Below are 16,772 nucleotides of genomic sequence, written 5' to 3'. Positions count from 1 at the left end.
GATTATACCAGGAGGAGGATAGAACTATAACCCAATTTCTTACCAGGGCTACATATAGATATCTTTTGAAAAAAATGGTCTTTTAGTTTAACATTTTGGCCAGAGTGTTGTAAGCCCTTGAGCCACTACACGGCAGACCACATCTCAAGGGTACCTAACACTAATATAAATTCTTAATAACTTGTGCATTACCAGGAAGAATGATTTAGAATAAATCTGTCAAAATTAGTTGCATAGTTCTAAGTCTGATTGAAGCTCTTATTAACCTGTACATTACCAGGAAAAGCACTCTGTATTAGATTTGTCACAATCAAACTGCAAGCAAGCAAGTTCCCTCTCAGAATGGGAGATGCAATGGAGTGAGCTTTTTACCATTTAAATGTGGGAGGGGGTGAGCTTTAAACTAGGTAGGATGAGCCACCCTCAATCAGCTAAGACCAACTGAACAAGATATATAAAACATACAGGACACCTACAAGCTCATATTGGATCCCCAAAATAACCACAACATATAACTAAGCATATAAGTGTCACAGAGGAGTGCTACTGAGCATGGCAAAATATATTTAAAACCAGAGACAGAACATGAAACACAGACAGAGCTCAGTGCACATCCAGTGAAACTTATTCACGGTACAGTGCCTAAATATATATATATAGATATCTTTTGAATAAAATGGTCTTTTAGTTTAACATTTTGGCCAAAGTGTTGTAAGCCCTTGAGCCACTACACGGCAGACCACATCTCAAGGGTACCTAACACTAATATAAATTCTTAATAACCTGTGCATTACCAGGAAGAATGATTTATAATAAATCTGTCAAAATTAGTTGCATAGTTCTAAGTCTGAGGTTCTTCAATAGTAGTTGAGCATTGGTAATCTGTCTGTTTATATTGGGGAATGTGTACAGATTGCTGTTATTAGGTGGAGTAAGGTGGATGCTGTAGAAGGTGAGACAGTGCAGACTGCTGTTACAGGGCAGCAAGGAGAAGACATTGTTCAAATGGAGTGTGAAAAGCACAGACTGGAGTAACAAGGCAGCATGCAGATGACTGTGGGGACATGGAGTGTGAAAAAACTAACAAGAAGAGAGATTTGGAACAGGAAGAGGATGAAATAATTCTCAAGGTTACTAAAAGTACTGTTCTGAACTCTGAAGTTGTTGAGGCCACTTTTTCAGTGTGGGCCAAATTGAGAAAAAAAATGGGTAAAACAGTGGATGTTTTAACTGATAATCTGCCTAAAAATGCTTTGAGAGAGGAGGAAAACTAGCTGTCAGTGGCAACTACTGGTTTTGCTCTGAAGCCATGCATTGGTGTGGAGGAAAGATCTGAGTTGGAAGCTACTGTACACCTCTGTTTCCACAGTCCATCCCTCCAGTAAATCTGTCTGCAGTATCCAATTAATCAAATGTTCAAAAATTGTTTTTGTGGGAGCAGAAAGTGACGTATCTGAGTCTTCTGATGATGAATAATGAGTATGCTACAGCTAACACACAGTTTTCTAACCTTACCTCTAGTCAGGTTTTTAACAGCTCTTAGTATAGTCTGACTGAGATTAAGCATTTCCTTAACCAGTTTAAGGGCAGGAGGGGTGTTGAGGTGCAATATTATTTGCAGGTATTTAAAAGCATGCTGATTCATTTTATAAAGATCTTTACAGCGCTGATCCTGGGGATGATGTTGAAATTTCTGACTGATTTACCATCTTTACAGCAAGCGGGACAAGAGGAACTGGATTTACCATTAACTCCTGATGAATTGTTTATTGCTGAGTCCGGTTTGTCCAATGGGAGGCCGCTTGGCATTGATGGACTGCTGTACCTATAGAGTTCTATAAACATTTTTGGACTTGGATTGGAAATTATTTTTAAAGTTAAACTTCTTAGTGGACGGTGGCTCATTGGGAATTCTCATAGGGTAAAATGGGTTGAGTTGTAACACACTTTGAAACGGAAGTATTAATTCGAATTTACATTAGAAAAGAGGCATCTAAGAGGGGATATGATAAATATATACAAATATATTCAAGGACAAAACAAGGAGCTTCCAAAAGAAATATTCATCCCAAGGGCAGAACAAACAACACAGGACTGCTGAACGTTAGTCAGTCCGCTTCCTTCTGCTCTCTCTGCGCAGCTCTTCCAGACTGGAGGTGGCCCGGGAGGATTAACGCAGCGGGAGTCCCATTCTGAAGCAGGGCCCTCCGCTGTGTTAATCCTTAGGGGAAATCTCCCCTGCGCTACACTTGGCTGTGATCAGGTCGCACTTGGGCCGTGGTCCAGCTGCTCCAAGTGCAGGGCAGCGAGGAACCATGTTCCATCTGTATAATAGAGCCATGATCGGTACTATCGCACCGAAACGCCCATTGAAGTCAATGCCCTGTCATAGTGCCCTGATCTGCCCTATCGCTGTTTAATAATAACCCCCTATGTGTACAGTATGTCTTTCATAATTTAAGATTTGGGTTGCCTCTATCAATGCTTTGGCCAATTGTTCCTTATAAAAGCAACAGCTTAGCGAAACTATTTGATGCACCATTACTTTTAAGTAGTAGTATCGGATACAGCAACCTTCAGTGGGGCCATAATGTCTTAACAGAATTTAAGCTACAGTCTCTGCCACTATACAAATGCAAAACCTTATGTTCATGATTATTATATGCTGTAGGAACCTGAGAACTTTGTAGGGCATAGTGCATCAAATATTTCTAAATGTTTTCTGATCAGTTATGTACTCCAGACTGGTATTTAATGGTTACGCCAATGATTACATGCAGTATTTAGAAATAATGCAGGTCTGCACAATTATTTAACAAGTAAAATGGGAATGACTTGGATAGGATCATAAAGCAGTGGAAATTACAATTGTATCATACATTTTAGCATCCACCCAAACAATACCTTATCCTTAAAGCAGATGGTGAAAACCTATTGCTATCATCTTGAACATGATATGCTGATGCAGTTAATGACTTCACACCCTAAAATTAGACTGTTCTTTCCCTTCTGACTGAGCACCACTTCCGGTTATTACAGAGTATGATGGAATGAGCAACACACCAACATGTAAGACAAGAAAGCTTCATAGAAGGACTTTTATTATTTGTGACAATGTAACATAATATACGTTTTATTTTCAGAATGATTTGCACATATTTCATCAGCTTAAAAACTTTCAATAAACTGGCTGTCAAGAAGCTTAAGTCAAACTGGTAATCATATTCAAATGAACAAAAGCAACTTTTAATTTACCGTTTGGACACACCTGTACAATGGTTGGACAACTTTCTTATACAGTACAACAATGTTGTGAGAATCTTTGGATAACGTGGAAACATATTTGTGTGGTTGCAATGGGCTCCTCTATTGCTCTTGTAAAAGGTGTATCTTCTTATTTCTTTATCTGGCAGTACAAAGTCATGGAAAAACCCAGACCAAAAAGCTGGAGGGAGACATAGGCAAAAACCAATAGTTAATTGCTATTGATATCGAAAATTGAGAGAGTAAATGTATTGTCAGATTATGGGTCATATTTATTAAGTGGTGCTATTTCATAAGACCCATTTCAGCCCTGCAGGACACCATATAGCCCATCCACGTGAATGGAAAACGGAATAACACTGCTTAGTAAATGTAGGCCAATGGGGTTTATTCATTCGATTGCAATAGTAACGAATGGAGCGCTATCACATGGAAACTCTCAATCAAGTCAATCCCTTTAATAAATACCTATAATGTTTTTAATTTAGTTGTTACTAGAGCGATCAGAATGTGTCCTCTCAGAAGTGAATGAATTAATAAATGGCAATGTTTACTAAATGGTGCTAAGCCATGACACCTTATGGACCATTGAAGGAAATTTGCCATAAAATAATTTATGGATTAACACTGCATAGTTTATGGGCTTAAATCTTTTTTAATTTAAGACTGGATGTATTTGTGGAGGAGCGATGCTTCATGGTAAAATGAACTGCATTAGGCAGTGAGGCATTTAAAGTGAGCTTTTAAGTGATAAATACAGTTAGACTACAGTTTGACTAGAGGTGACTGGGGACTGGATCTACTGCACACTCTTTTACTCAAGACAACAAACGGTAAGCTATTCAGATCACACTATGATCCCAAGCTTGCTAACCTGCCTATTTCAACCCCCCACCCCTTTACAATTTATTTACTGCAGCCTCTCCCAAAACTGACTGCACAATACACTGAAACCCTGAACTGACTCTAGCATTGCAATACAGCTAAACATTTGACAAGGAACAGGCACACACCTGCTGTTAGTCTGCTCACACTCACTCTGCTCACAACAGCTCCTTGAAGCACTGCCTACCTCTGGCATCATGAACCTGCTATGTATTTTAACTTTTTCTTTCACCTGGCCTCATGGAGATGTTACTCCCTCTATCCACTACAAACTCCTCCATCCTGGCCCACACCCAACATCACCATACACCCTGGACTACTCAAAAGCCTTGCACTATCTGCTGAATGTTGGTGGTGAACTCTAAAAACCAGCACACCAACCACTGCTCACTCTAATGGCAAACACCACAAATCTACAACTTGCAAACAACTAACCAAATTTCTACTCATTTACATTTACAACTGACCTTATAGCACTCTACCAATATCACTCTCTTTAGCCGGTGATATTGAACCTAACCCAGGTCCTCCCATTTCAGCTCTGTCCCATGCCCCTGAGAATTCCACCTTTAAATTCCAAAAAGGGCTATCTGTCGCCCATATAAACATCCGGAGCCTGCTGCCCAAACTGGATGAACTAAGGGCATGGTGCCTTATGCATAAACCTAAAGCCATCGTTCTTACAGAAACATGGCTATCCCCTAAAACACCTGATGCACATATTGCCATTCAGGGATACTCCATTTTTAGGAGAGATGGGTCAAAGAGAGGAGGAGGGGTGTTATTTTATATTGCAGACACCTTACAATTTACACTGTTAAATTGCCCACCAAGCCCACCCTCTTTTGAAATTCTAGTTGGCAAAACCTGCCTCCCCTTTTCTAAGCCCATCTTGCTCGCTGGCATCTACCGCCCCCCTAAAGCCCCTCTACAATCCCTGACTGATATCACCCAATTTCTTGGCTCCATTTCCTCTCTGAATGAGAAGAGTGAGCTGCTAGTTCTAGGGGATTTCAACTTCAATTGGCTTGACCCTAAAACCCACAAAATCCAGATACAACTCAAGTCACTTAACCTATCACAACTCATTTCCCAACCCACACGGATAAACCTGAAATCGCATAACCATTCCTTGCTAGACTGGATTCTCTACTCAAACCCCAGCAGAATCCAATCCTCTGGCATCCTTCCTGACATTTTCAGTGACCGTGCAATAGTGTATTGTGTAAGGAAAATTAAACCGCCCCAATCAAGCCCTAAAGTTCTCCTCACTAGAACATTTAAAAACTTTAACACACAACAGTTTCTGGCTGACCTTACCAACTGCCCATGGCACAGATTCGATTTAATTCCCGACCCCGATTCTGCGCTCGACTATTTCCAATCCGAGTTCTTAAAACTCTGCGATACCCATGCTCCACTACGCAAAATAAGGGTACGAGGGGCCCACCTTCCATGGGTTACAACTGACCTTATAGCACTCTACCAGTTCAGGGATGCCTTGTGGAAAAGCTACAAAGGAACTGGCACTACCAAGGATCTCAATCACTACAGAAGCATGCGGAACATGTGCACAAGGCAAACAAGGCATGTAAAAGCACAATATTACTCTGACAATCTCCACCAAAATTCATCAAACCCAGCTATCTTCTGGAAGGTTATCAACAATATATTCCAGCCTCCTAACCATCAACAACCAAGTAATATCACTAAGGGGGATATTACTCTGACAAACCCCGCTGACATTTCAAATGCATTCAATGATTACTTTGTGGGGTGTGCCACTAACTTATTAGCGAAACGCAGCACAAACCCCAAACATGAATCTCATCCTGGGAGTATCCCTACAGTCCCACCCCCTCCCAACACTGCCCACAATTTTCAATTTAGCCCAGTATCTGAAGAGGAGATTACACAAGCGCTACTCAAACTTAAACTAAGCAGCCAATGTGGACCCGACTTACTACAATCTAGGTTCCTACGACTTGGTGCCCCAGCCATTGCCAAACCAATTGCGTCCATAGTCAACTCTATCCTGTCTGCAGGCCATATCCCTAAGACCTGGAAAACTGCCAGAGTTGTCCCAATCTTCAAAAGTGGGGACAAAAACACTGTCTCAAACTACAGGCCAATCTCACTTCTCCCAATTCTATCCAAAGTTATGGAAAAATGTGTCCACTCCCAATTAAGCGATTTCTACACAATTTCTACAAATTCTACAAATTTCCCTAGACAATTCCAGTCTGGGTTTCGTCCCAAACACTCCACCGTAACTACCCTACTAAAAGTTTGCAATGAAATCCAGTGTGGAATGGAACGGGGACAACTCACTGGTGCAGTATTCCTAGATTTAGCAAAGACTTTTGACACAGTTGATCATGTTATCCTGCTTAACAAACTCCAGAGCTCTGGAATAGGGAAACATGCTTTAAACTGGTTTCAGTCCTACCTATCAGGAAGATCCCAACATGTGTCCATCTCAGGCTCTAACTCCAACCCCCTGGATATCACCTGTGGTGTCCCGCAAGGCTCTGTTCTGGGGCCCCTACTCTTCTCAGTGTTCATTAATGATCTTCCCACAGCTTGTAAGGAAGCCTTAATACACATGTATGCAGATGACACAATCCTATATGCACACAGCGATAGCCTCTCTGACCTTCAACACATACTTCAGTCTGACTTTTTGAGACTCGAAAACTGGATTTCCCAAAACAAACTGTTTTTAAACACTGACAAGACTGTAACAATGGTATTTGGGACCAAGTCTAAATTTGTAAAGCTTCCAGTGACTGAGCTCCTGATTAGAACCAACGCTAACACCACCCTAACACCTGTCACTAGTTTTAAATACCTGGGCTTATGGTTTGACTCCCACTTAACATTCGGGATGCACATTGATACCCTGACAACCAAGACCTATGTCAAACTAGGGGTACTTTACAGGAACAAATCCTCCATAAGTCTCCTGGTCAGAAAGCGTATTGCACAGCAGATGCTAATGACAATTATTGACTATGGAGACATAGTATATGGCTCGGCTCCTCAAACCCACCTTAGCAAACTTGACACCCTCTACAATTCAATTTGTCGTTTTGTTCTCCAATGCAACTACAACACACATCACTGCGAAATGCTCAAAGAACTAGATTGGTCATCACTAGAGTCTAGGCGCAAAGTTCACCTTTCCTGTCTCACCCTCAAATACTTTCTGGGCAAGCTATCCAGCTACCTGAACAAGCTCCTCACCCCTACCACATGCAGCACCTATCACCTGAGATCAGACTCCAAAAGACTATTCATGGTCCCAAGGCTCAACAAAGTATCCCGACGTTCCTCCTTCTCCTTCCGTGCACCCCAAAACTGGAACAACCTACCAGAGACTCTCATATCCACCACCAGCTTAAGTTCTTTCAAATCTAAGGCTGTCTCACACTTTAATCTGGTCTGTAACTGTTTCATACGCTCATAACATATATTTTCTTTAACTGTGCACGCAATGTCTTGTATATAATGTATACCTTGTTCATTTATGTAACTGTATTTGTAACCATGTATTATTTGTTTTACTCTGTGCCCAGGACATACTTGAAAACGAGAGGTAACTCTCAATGTATTACTTCCTGGTAAAATATTTTATAAATAAATAAATAATTTGATTTAAAATAATCATTAAAATACTGTATTGTACTTATTTAAACCTCCACTACTCTACAAGGATCACCCAGAAAATACATATGTGGTCAGATTTACTGTCCTTGGAGGAGTGGGATGAAAAGCAAAATGCTGCAACTGAGGACAGTAAACACAGCAGCAGCCTGTGGGCGTCCGTTCTTCCCAGTGGGACCCAGGCAGAGAGATTTCCTGCTGTGGAGTGATGCCGCAGTCAGGATTCAATGGCTTCCCACGGCAGCGGTAACATTAAGTCTGGCTACATCTGTAGCCAAAATTATATTTATGGTCAGAATGCCTTGTCTACCTCCATCAGTAGGGAACAGTCACTTAAATGAAGCAGATATTGCTCCATAACACTAGCCACACTGTTAAACATTAGGGCAACGGCTACCATTTTGTTTGTAAATAGCTGTTAGGAAAATATATTCATTTTACCACACCAGCTACTAGTTAGAACAGTGATTCCCAACCTTTTTTGTTTGGAGGAACCCTTGAAGTATTTAGAAAAATCTTGGGGAACCCCTATCTGGCTGACACATATTAGGTTCGACAGGGGTCAGTCACAACATTTCACACCTCAGGAGCCACCTCTATTTCCCACCCTTTACCCATGAATTTCTCTCCCCCCTCCCGCCTCGCATGCATGTATCCCTTGCGTCTCACTCTTACTCCCTCTTTTCCTCACTCACTCCCTCCTGCCCCCCTCTCTTCTCTCACTCGCCCCTACCATCCGTCAATTACCCCACTCTCTCTCAATCCACCCTACAAAATACATATAAAATAAACCCACCACCGGGGGGGTCCTGTGGTCCATAGGAGGAAACCCGGAGACTGCTTCAAGGAGCCCCAGGGTTCCACGGAACCCTGGTTGGGAATCACTGAGTTAGAAGGACTAATCTGTTTATAAAATATTTACAAATAGTTAAATACCTCCTCAAAGAACAGCACATTGGTATTATTTATCATCCTTTTTAACCAAGATTTAAAAGTATGCAGTTAGCACAACTGTTCATGGTGGTGGAGTAGAAATACTGGTATATTCAGCTCCTGGGAAATATACAGTAGAAGTTCGAAAACCTTCTTTTGCTAATATTTCCACTTATTATCCACAATGACAATGGGGGGGGTGGGGTTAAGGGCACGAAAGGCACAATGGGGTAATCATAATCATTTACCCAAACAGATATTTATGTTTGTTTGGCATCTTATAAAATGAACATTGGAAATCATACATTTGGGGATTATACCGTACCTCAACAAGTGCCAGTCCAAACGCAATTCCAATAATTATTATTAGGTGGTTTTTGAAGTAGTCAACAATAGAAGTTCCACATGCCTGTGTAAGGAAATGTATATAATAAATTAGTTTCAATGGGATCCACTGCACAGACAGGAAACTGGTTGGCAATAGGATTTATTTGCAAATATTTTGGTTAATTAAAACAGCAGGAATCAATGTGTAAATGTATATATTTATCTTGATACTAAAATATGATGCCATATTTTTTGTCTTAAAACATATGATACCATATGTTACCTCGACATATTTTTGATGAGCAATACTTTTCACGTTTTCCAATTCCCATGCTAGCCTCATTTTCTACTGACTAGCTCATATGAAGCTGTAGTCCCTCACATTTGCAATAGAAATGATAGGTGATCAAGAAACAAATATTTATAATAAGTAATTCCTTGGTCAGAATGTTATCCGTTGATAACAAGGGTTAAAACTGTTGCACTACATGGTTACACAGTAGATGAGGTTGAAAAAAGACATCAGGTTCATCCTATGCCAAATGTAGACGGCAGATACTTATCCTATATTTGTATTTACAGTATGTTTGTATTTACAGTATTTTGATTCCTTTAAATTGTGAAGTCTTATTTAAAGGGTCAACCGCACATAGGATCAAAGTGCACTATTGCAGGGACATTCTGATTTAAGGGCTCTCATCTGGAAATGTATGTCTTTTTTTTAACCAAAATCTGACTATATAGAACTTTGAAATCTTTTTTTCAGTGACTTTTTAAACATGGGGAGCTGAGACTTTGGAGAGTGTTATTTCCTCTGGCTACTCCCCTTTATATGATATCACTGTGCTCAACAAGTGTTTGCACAGCCAGTGCGCCCATCTCTCTACTCTTATCTCTTGGCTCTCTGATAAGGACAGATAGGCTGAGGGTAAAGAAAACATTTAATTGATAAATACTCCCTTATGCAGATGCTCCCTGAGAAATGCATATGTACTTCATTTCCAGAGAAACAAGAAGACACGTCTTTGCTTTTAGCATGGTTAGATTAGTTTAAGGAAGTCAATTGAATTGCTAAATTTGTGTTGTTTTTTTTGTGTCCAGCTACAGTATGTGGTAGGGCACCTGATTTCAGGTCCGGGGACGCCCTGCTTCCCGAGATACAGGCCCCCTTATGGAGTGCCGTTATCTCATATGCATTGAAATGTTCCGATCACGTGACGCGAGACATTTACATGAATAGGTGATACCGGCACCCCATAACGGAGCCTGTATCTCTGGAAGCAGGGAGTCCCCGGACTTAAAATCAATGTGGTTCAGCTTCGGAGACCCCTGCTATATTACTGTAATGTTTAAAACTAAATAAAAACCCCGCGATCGCCTGTGAGAGGCGCGCAGTCAGAGTGACTGATTCAGCCCTCTTACTGCACGTCTATTACAGAGAGGCAGACCCTGGTAGGACTCACACAGCAGGGACCCCTGCTGTGTTAATCCGATGGTCCATTATAGTCTGCAGCGGCAAAACTTGTGAATATATCGCAACCTACACGTGGCACAACGCAAAATGTACCCAGGTAAATGTTCGCATAATGGCTGTTGCATCTGTATGCTAAAATGGGGAAGTTTAAGTTATACAATAGTGAAGTAAATTAAATACACTAATCGTTGACAGTATAATGGAGAAGAAAATAAATGCACTGTGATTAAGGATGCAATAATTACCTCTTTATATACAGGCCTCCCGGAAACTGTGGTACAATCATTTGGTGGTACACAGTTACAAGATTGTGGAATAATATTGCCCCAGTCACTATAACCTTTGACAAGACCACAGCATTTGTTCTACAAAAAAAAAGAGAGAGATGGATCGTACAGTATACAGTAAATCAAATCTGTTTACATTATTTAACAGATTACATTTAATTAAGTTAAGATTGTTTAACATGGAGAGGTGTTCTGCATTTTTTACGATAAACATATGTTCTGCCCGGCATACGTTCTACCTGTGGCTATTTCTTGAGCTAGAACTCAGAACGTTCTTATGGAGGTGACACACAATGCTTAACATGATGTAACTTTAACATGTAATGGCCTTTGCAATGTGATAATTAGAGATGGGTGAAACGGTCAAAATTAGGTTCCCGACATTCCACGGATTATTTAGCCAAAATCCGTTACATACATTGATTTCATATCCGGGCAGATTCATTCAAATTCGTCATTTACTGCAATCCGGATGGATTCTTTAGCATCTGCAAATGGATCCATTTGCGGATTGTTAAGAAGGCACATGCGCACGTCTATTTGCAGTTGCCCATATATTCACTCAAACATCCCTCCAAATAAATTAGGGAGACGTGCTGAAAGAGGAGCACACCTGAACGATAAGCTAATGACTATGCAAAGGATATTTAAAATGTTCTCATCCCCAACTTTCTAAAAGGATTTCCATATCAACTATAAAGAGTTCATAATAGGCCTAAGACACCAACCTAATGACTAAAATGGTGTCAGACCCAACTGGCCTAGAACCCACAATCACTGCTTTTCTAGGACAGAGCTTTAGCAGTGTGAACTAATCCAGTTGATGGCTAGCAACACTGTAACAGCTGTACTTCGCCATGTTTTTGTGTGTGTCAGAAAATGTGTTTTATTTAACTTCTATTAGCATATGAAGAGAGAGAAAAGGCCATCCTTTAGCTGTGGTGTACACCTAAATACGTCAAGAGGGTATAATACCCCTTAGAGATGTTTACTGGAACAAAGTAACTTTTAATAGATACACAATAATGTATTTTTACATTAGGGATGTGTACCCTGGAATGAAGTAACTTTTAATAGATACACAATAAAAAACCATGAGATAGGAACCACAAAGAGCTGCAAAATAGAGGATACATTAACGTGATATAATGTATCCATGATGTATTAACCTGAGTTAAAAAGTTACACATTTGTTCAGCGAAAGAATGAAGTAAATAATAAAAGAAAACAAAATGTAAAAATGTACAAGATCTGAGGTTGATCAAACCACAATGTGTTCGGTCCTAGTAGTGAGAGGGTGTGTGTGATTTGAGCTCCCACAAAAGGCTACAAAAAGCATATAAACCTGATATTTGGTGGTTTATGTTAACAAAATCAGGTTTCTAAACTTTAGGGCACTGTTTAATTTAAAAGTTTGGAGTTGTTAAGTTATGTTGGTTTATTTATTTGTATTTTTGTTTTGCCCCAGGTAAGTGTAGTTGAGTAGCCCTGCTCAGCTCACTTCCTGTGGGCTTAAAATCCCAGAGCACTCCCTTTGCCCATCCCCCCTCACTGTTTTTTTTGTGTGTGTTTGTTTTGATTAATTTGTGTTTATTTTTACACAGTTATTTCTTTTGGTGTGGGGACGATTTAGACTTGGTTTATATTGTTCTATAACCTGGGAGAGAGCGAGGAAGAGAGAGAGAAAGCAGGAGAGGGGAGAAAAAGAAATAAAAAAGTGACTGCTGCAATAACAGCACACAGGAGGGAAAGGCTTCTAACGCTCTCACTGCCAAAGCTCTTTCAGAGAACCCCTCTGCACAGCTCTCTCTCACAGGAGTCTCTTCTCCTTCAACTTTTATTTTGTTATTATTATTTATAATGAAGGGGAAGGGTGCTAAGATGCCACAGGGACAAAAATTGGCCCCTGAAAAAATAAGTCGCAGCCCTGCAGTACCTAAGCCAGGGGATCTCAGCATCAAGCACCCCACCTTCTCCCGCTAGTAGCACCCACACACCTGTGGCCACTTCCACCTCATGAGCACAGGTAGTGTCTAGTAGAAGTACTAAAAGCCCCAGCACTGCCAGCGCTGGGGCACAACAGAGCAGGAAGCATGGGTTGCGGTGCAATATGTCAGGGTCCATGGCATAGGGGAGTATGTAAGTTCTTGGAAAACCCTGGCATCATGAAGGATAAAACATACTGCTGATGGTTGGGTAGGTACTGATGTCCTTACCATCAGGCAAATTGCTAAATCTGTTTTATTGGGAATGTGAAGAAGAAAGAGGGGTGGAATAAAAAAGTACATTTTATAAGCTCCCAATAGAAGTTAATTGTTTTATTAAAGTCTCCAAACAAGTACAATCTTTGATAAAACCTTTGCTGTTTTTGCACAAATTTTGCAGAACTTTTGCAGCCAAAGCTATTGATAACAATATCCCTTTTTGACGTGTTTACTGAATACAGTGGGGGTCATTTCTTAAAACTGTACTAACAAATGCCTGTCTGTTTCTAATCATGTGAATTGTTTTTTCCATATAACGAAACTTCATGTGCCAAATCTGCATAAGACACACCTCTTGTGTTCAGTTACATTGATTTGCTTGCAATTGAAACACTGTTGGCACAAAGATACAGACCCAAAAATGTGGTGTAAAAGATGATGGGAAAACCTTTAAGTAAATCACACTGTGAAAACACTAGCAGAATTTAAAGTAATTGTTGGAATTTGGCATTCACACCACTTTTTAGGATTTGTACATGATCCCTTCTGGGTACAGCATACATGTGTTCCTCATAGGAGTGGCTCAGTGAGTAACCACACTGAGTCTGGCACTGAGCTTGAAGTAGGGACACATGGTTCAATTCTCGCTGTTGGCTCCTTATGACCTCGGGCAAGTCATGTTATTTCATGTGCCTCAAGCACCAAAAAATATATTGTAAGCTCCATGGGGCAGGGACCTGTGCATGCAAAATGTCTCTGTAAAGCGCTACATAAAACTAGCAGCGCTATACAAGAAACAAAGAACAAAAAAGCCCAATGCCACTTCTAGAAATGCTCAAATACACAGTAAAATACACAGTAAAATACTTATATACTGTATTCTCTTGAAAAGGGTAATTTAGTTTAACCCTTTGCCAAAGCATCATAAGCCTGTGAGCCACATCAAGGCAGACCCAGTTCACAGGTCCTAACACTACCAGATAAAATACTAATATGCCTCTATTAGGATTAAAATTCTCATTTACCTCTATTAGGAGGGAGAAAGACCAACATTGGATCCATATCCAGTAAAATGAAAGTGTATTAGTATTTTATCTGGTAGTGTTAGGACCTGTGAGTAGGGTCTGCCTTGATGTAGCTCACTGGCTTACGACGCTTTGGCCAAAGGGTTAAACTAAATAACCTTTTTTCAAGAGAGTATTTTACTGTGTATTTTTGACATATTGGAAGTGGCATTGGGCTTTTTTGTTCTTTGTTTTATGCATCCGCCATGCTCAGTAGCACTCCTCTTTGACACTTAAATACAAATATATTTTTGTGGGGGCTCAGGGGTTCCCAAAATGGGCTTCTTGGGGTTCTGTGCGCTATACAAGAACATGTTATTATTATTACTTAACATAATTGTTCACATATTTCTGTTATAAAATGCAGTAATAATAAACCTACGTGATACATTTTGCAATTTGGCAGTCAACATTCAAGCAAATTTGCAATCATTTAGGACATATCGCTTACCAACACTTATTGGCAGGTCTTCTACTGCTAGATTTCTGAGGACAACTCACAAAATTGCTAGGTCTAAACAATTGGCTTCAGCATATCAGATCTTATTAAATAGTTACAGTAGTGATGAATATAAATTACCTCTTGCTGCAAAATGTATAAGCTTTCTTTAAATGGTTCAGGTTGTGTAGACAATGGTAGGAGCTCATGGAAAGTGATGTTAAGTTGCTGTTCGATCTGAAAATAAAATATAAACAATAAAGGTCAATTTACAATTATATTTATGTCGCTTGGAATAAGCAATCAACATTTAGTTAACTCATATGTGACTTACCTTTGGTTTATAAACAACTCCAAGAACTCCTGCTGTTATTTGTAGTACCAGAATCAGGAATAATCCAATAAAGAACTAGAGTTGGAACAGGAGAAAGACATACCATTTAGCAGTGGTAGGTGAAGTATGCAATGATTATTTTTCCAAATAGAATTTCCCAGAAAAAGCTCAAGTTCCTAAGGCTAGGTCCCCAGTGCAGCCGGCTGCGTGCGGCTGTGAGCGCTCCTCTCACCAGCCCCTTACCTCCTCCCTAGCTGTCCCCAGTGCCCCCTCGCTTCCTGGCTCACTGCACACTGTGACGCGTCAGCCAGCAGGGTCTGCAACAGGATTGTGTTCCCGTGCGGCGACGCGTCATGTGGTGTGCCAGGGAGCCAATCAGAGAGGTGGTTTGCTCCTGCCCTGCCCCTCCCCTCACCATCCTCTTTGAATCTTCCTCTTCAGCTTCTTGAGCCCGGTGATCTCTTTGATGCAGTGGATTTTCCACGGCCCCTCGTGCAGCATGTTCAGGTTTTTCATTTCGGAGAGGGGGAGGGGGGGGAGCGAGCGGTGGGGGACTTTATTTACTCATTTTTATCATAAAAGCCATCTTGGCCGTGCCCACCCGTCCCATTTTTCCACGCCCCCCGCACCTGAGAACTCAGCCTGCAGACCGCAGATCGCGGTCTAGCGCTGTGCACGCACCGCCAGGCGCGCGTGCAGCAGCCTCCAGCGGGACCTTAGCATTAAGCTGACACTGTCACAGGGGTCTGCAATGCATTGGAGGAAACACGCTACTCACTTCACAATTTAATCATTGCTTTTCTTGGTACCACTTTTGGTACCTTTTGCTGTTGTTTGTAGCAATTACCCTTTTTACACTCTCTCATTGAGATATAGTGGTGTAATAATTACCTGTCAAGGAAGTTAAAATGGCTGCTACCATGTATGTATGTATATCTTAATTTATATAGTGCCATCCATCTCCATAGAGCTTTACAGCAGTAACACGTGACATAATAGGAATAAACACTTCATACATAAAAGTAACATGAGGAAAAAGAGTCCCTGCCCTGAAGAACTTACAACCAAAGTGGTAAGTAGGAAGAACTTAAGGGAGACAGTATGAGAATGTTATGGCAAGTGTGTCTGCAAAGGGTCATGGTAAATGCATATGCGAAGTATAGTATCAGCTAATCGAAGCTACCCAAATGCTTAAATAAAGAGGTATGTTTTAAGATGGGCCCTAAAGATGGAGAGAGAGGGTGCTAGGATATTGAGTGGAAGGGCATTCCAGAGGTGCGGGGCAGGGAGGGAGACAGGTTTCAGATGGTAGAGGCTTTAAATACAAAAGGAGTAGACAGAAGACATCCTTGAGCACAACACAAAAGTCAGACAGGTGTATAGCGAGAAATTAGGGCTGAGATGTAAGGAGGGGCAGAAGAGTATATTGTCTTAAAAGGGAGAATTTTGAAAGTAATACAGGATATAACCAGAACCAGAAGAGGGATTTCAAAAGGAGAAACGCTGAGAAAAATTTAGGAAAGAGTAAAGTGATTCTAGCAGCAGCATTTAGGATAGATTGTAACGGAGACAGGTTAGAGGCAGGAAGGCGGGACAGTAGAGCGCTGCAATAGTCAAGAAGGGAGAGAATCAAGGCCTGCATTAGATTTTTAGCAGTAGAGCGATAGAGGAAAGGGCATATCTTTGCGAAGGTACAGAGGAAAAATCAACAGGTTTTAGCTACATTGTTAATGTGAGGAAGAACTTAAATGTGATACATATCCAGTGTGATTGTGATACTGGGTATATGATAGTTCTGCCAACAGTAATGAAGAAGGAGGCAGTAGGGCCAGGCTTGGAAGGAATTATGAGGAGCTTCATTTTTGACATGTTAAGTTTGAATTGGTGGAGTGCCA

The 16,772-nt window shown here is 40.8% G+C and overlaps 1 protein-coding gene across 2 annotated transcripts in view; it reads right to left on the bottom strand.

Annotated features, from left to right (window-relative positions):
* Positions 1–3,084: 3,084 nt before the first annotated feature.
* TSPAN8 (tetraspanin 8) overlaps positions 3,085–16,772 on the bottom strand; it is a 43,972-nt gene continuing 30,284 nt past the window's right edge. For both annotated transcript variants that reach the window (XM_075600240.1, XM_075600239.1), the window contains 5 exons: positions 14,878–14,952; positions 14,685–14,780; positions 10,795–10,914; positions 9,074–9,157; positions 3,085–3,445 (listed from right to left, as the gene is read on the bottom strand). In XM_075600240.1, coding sequence (XP_075456355.1) covers positions 3,395–3,445; positions 9,074–9,157; positions 10,795–10,914; positions 14,685–14,780; positions 14,878–14,952 — 426 coding nt within the window. In that variant the 3' untranslated portion in view covers positions 3,085–3,394. The remainder of the gene's footprint in view (positions 3,446–9,073; positions 9,158–10,794; positions 10,915–14,684; positions 14,781–14,877; positions 14,953–16,772) is intronic.

This window comes from Ascaphus truei, chromosome 5, assembly GCF_040206685.1.
Source record: "Ascaphus truei isolate aAscTru1 chromosome 5, aAscTru1.hap1, whole genome shotgun sequence".
Taxonomy (NCBI): Eukaryota; Metazoa; Chordata; class Amphibia; order Anura; family Ascaphidae; genus Ascaphus; species Ascaphus truei.
This window is presented reverse-complemented; position numbering and strand designations above follow the sequence as displayed.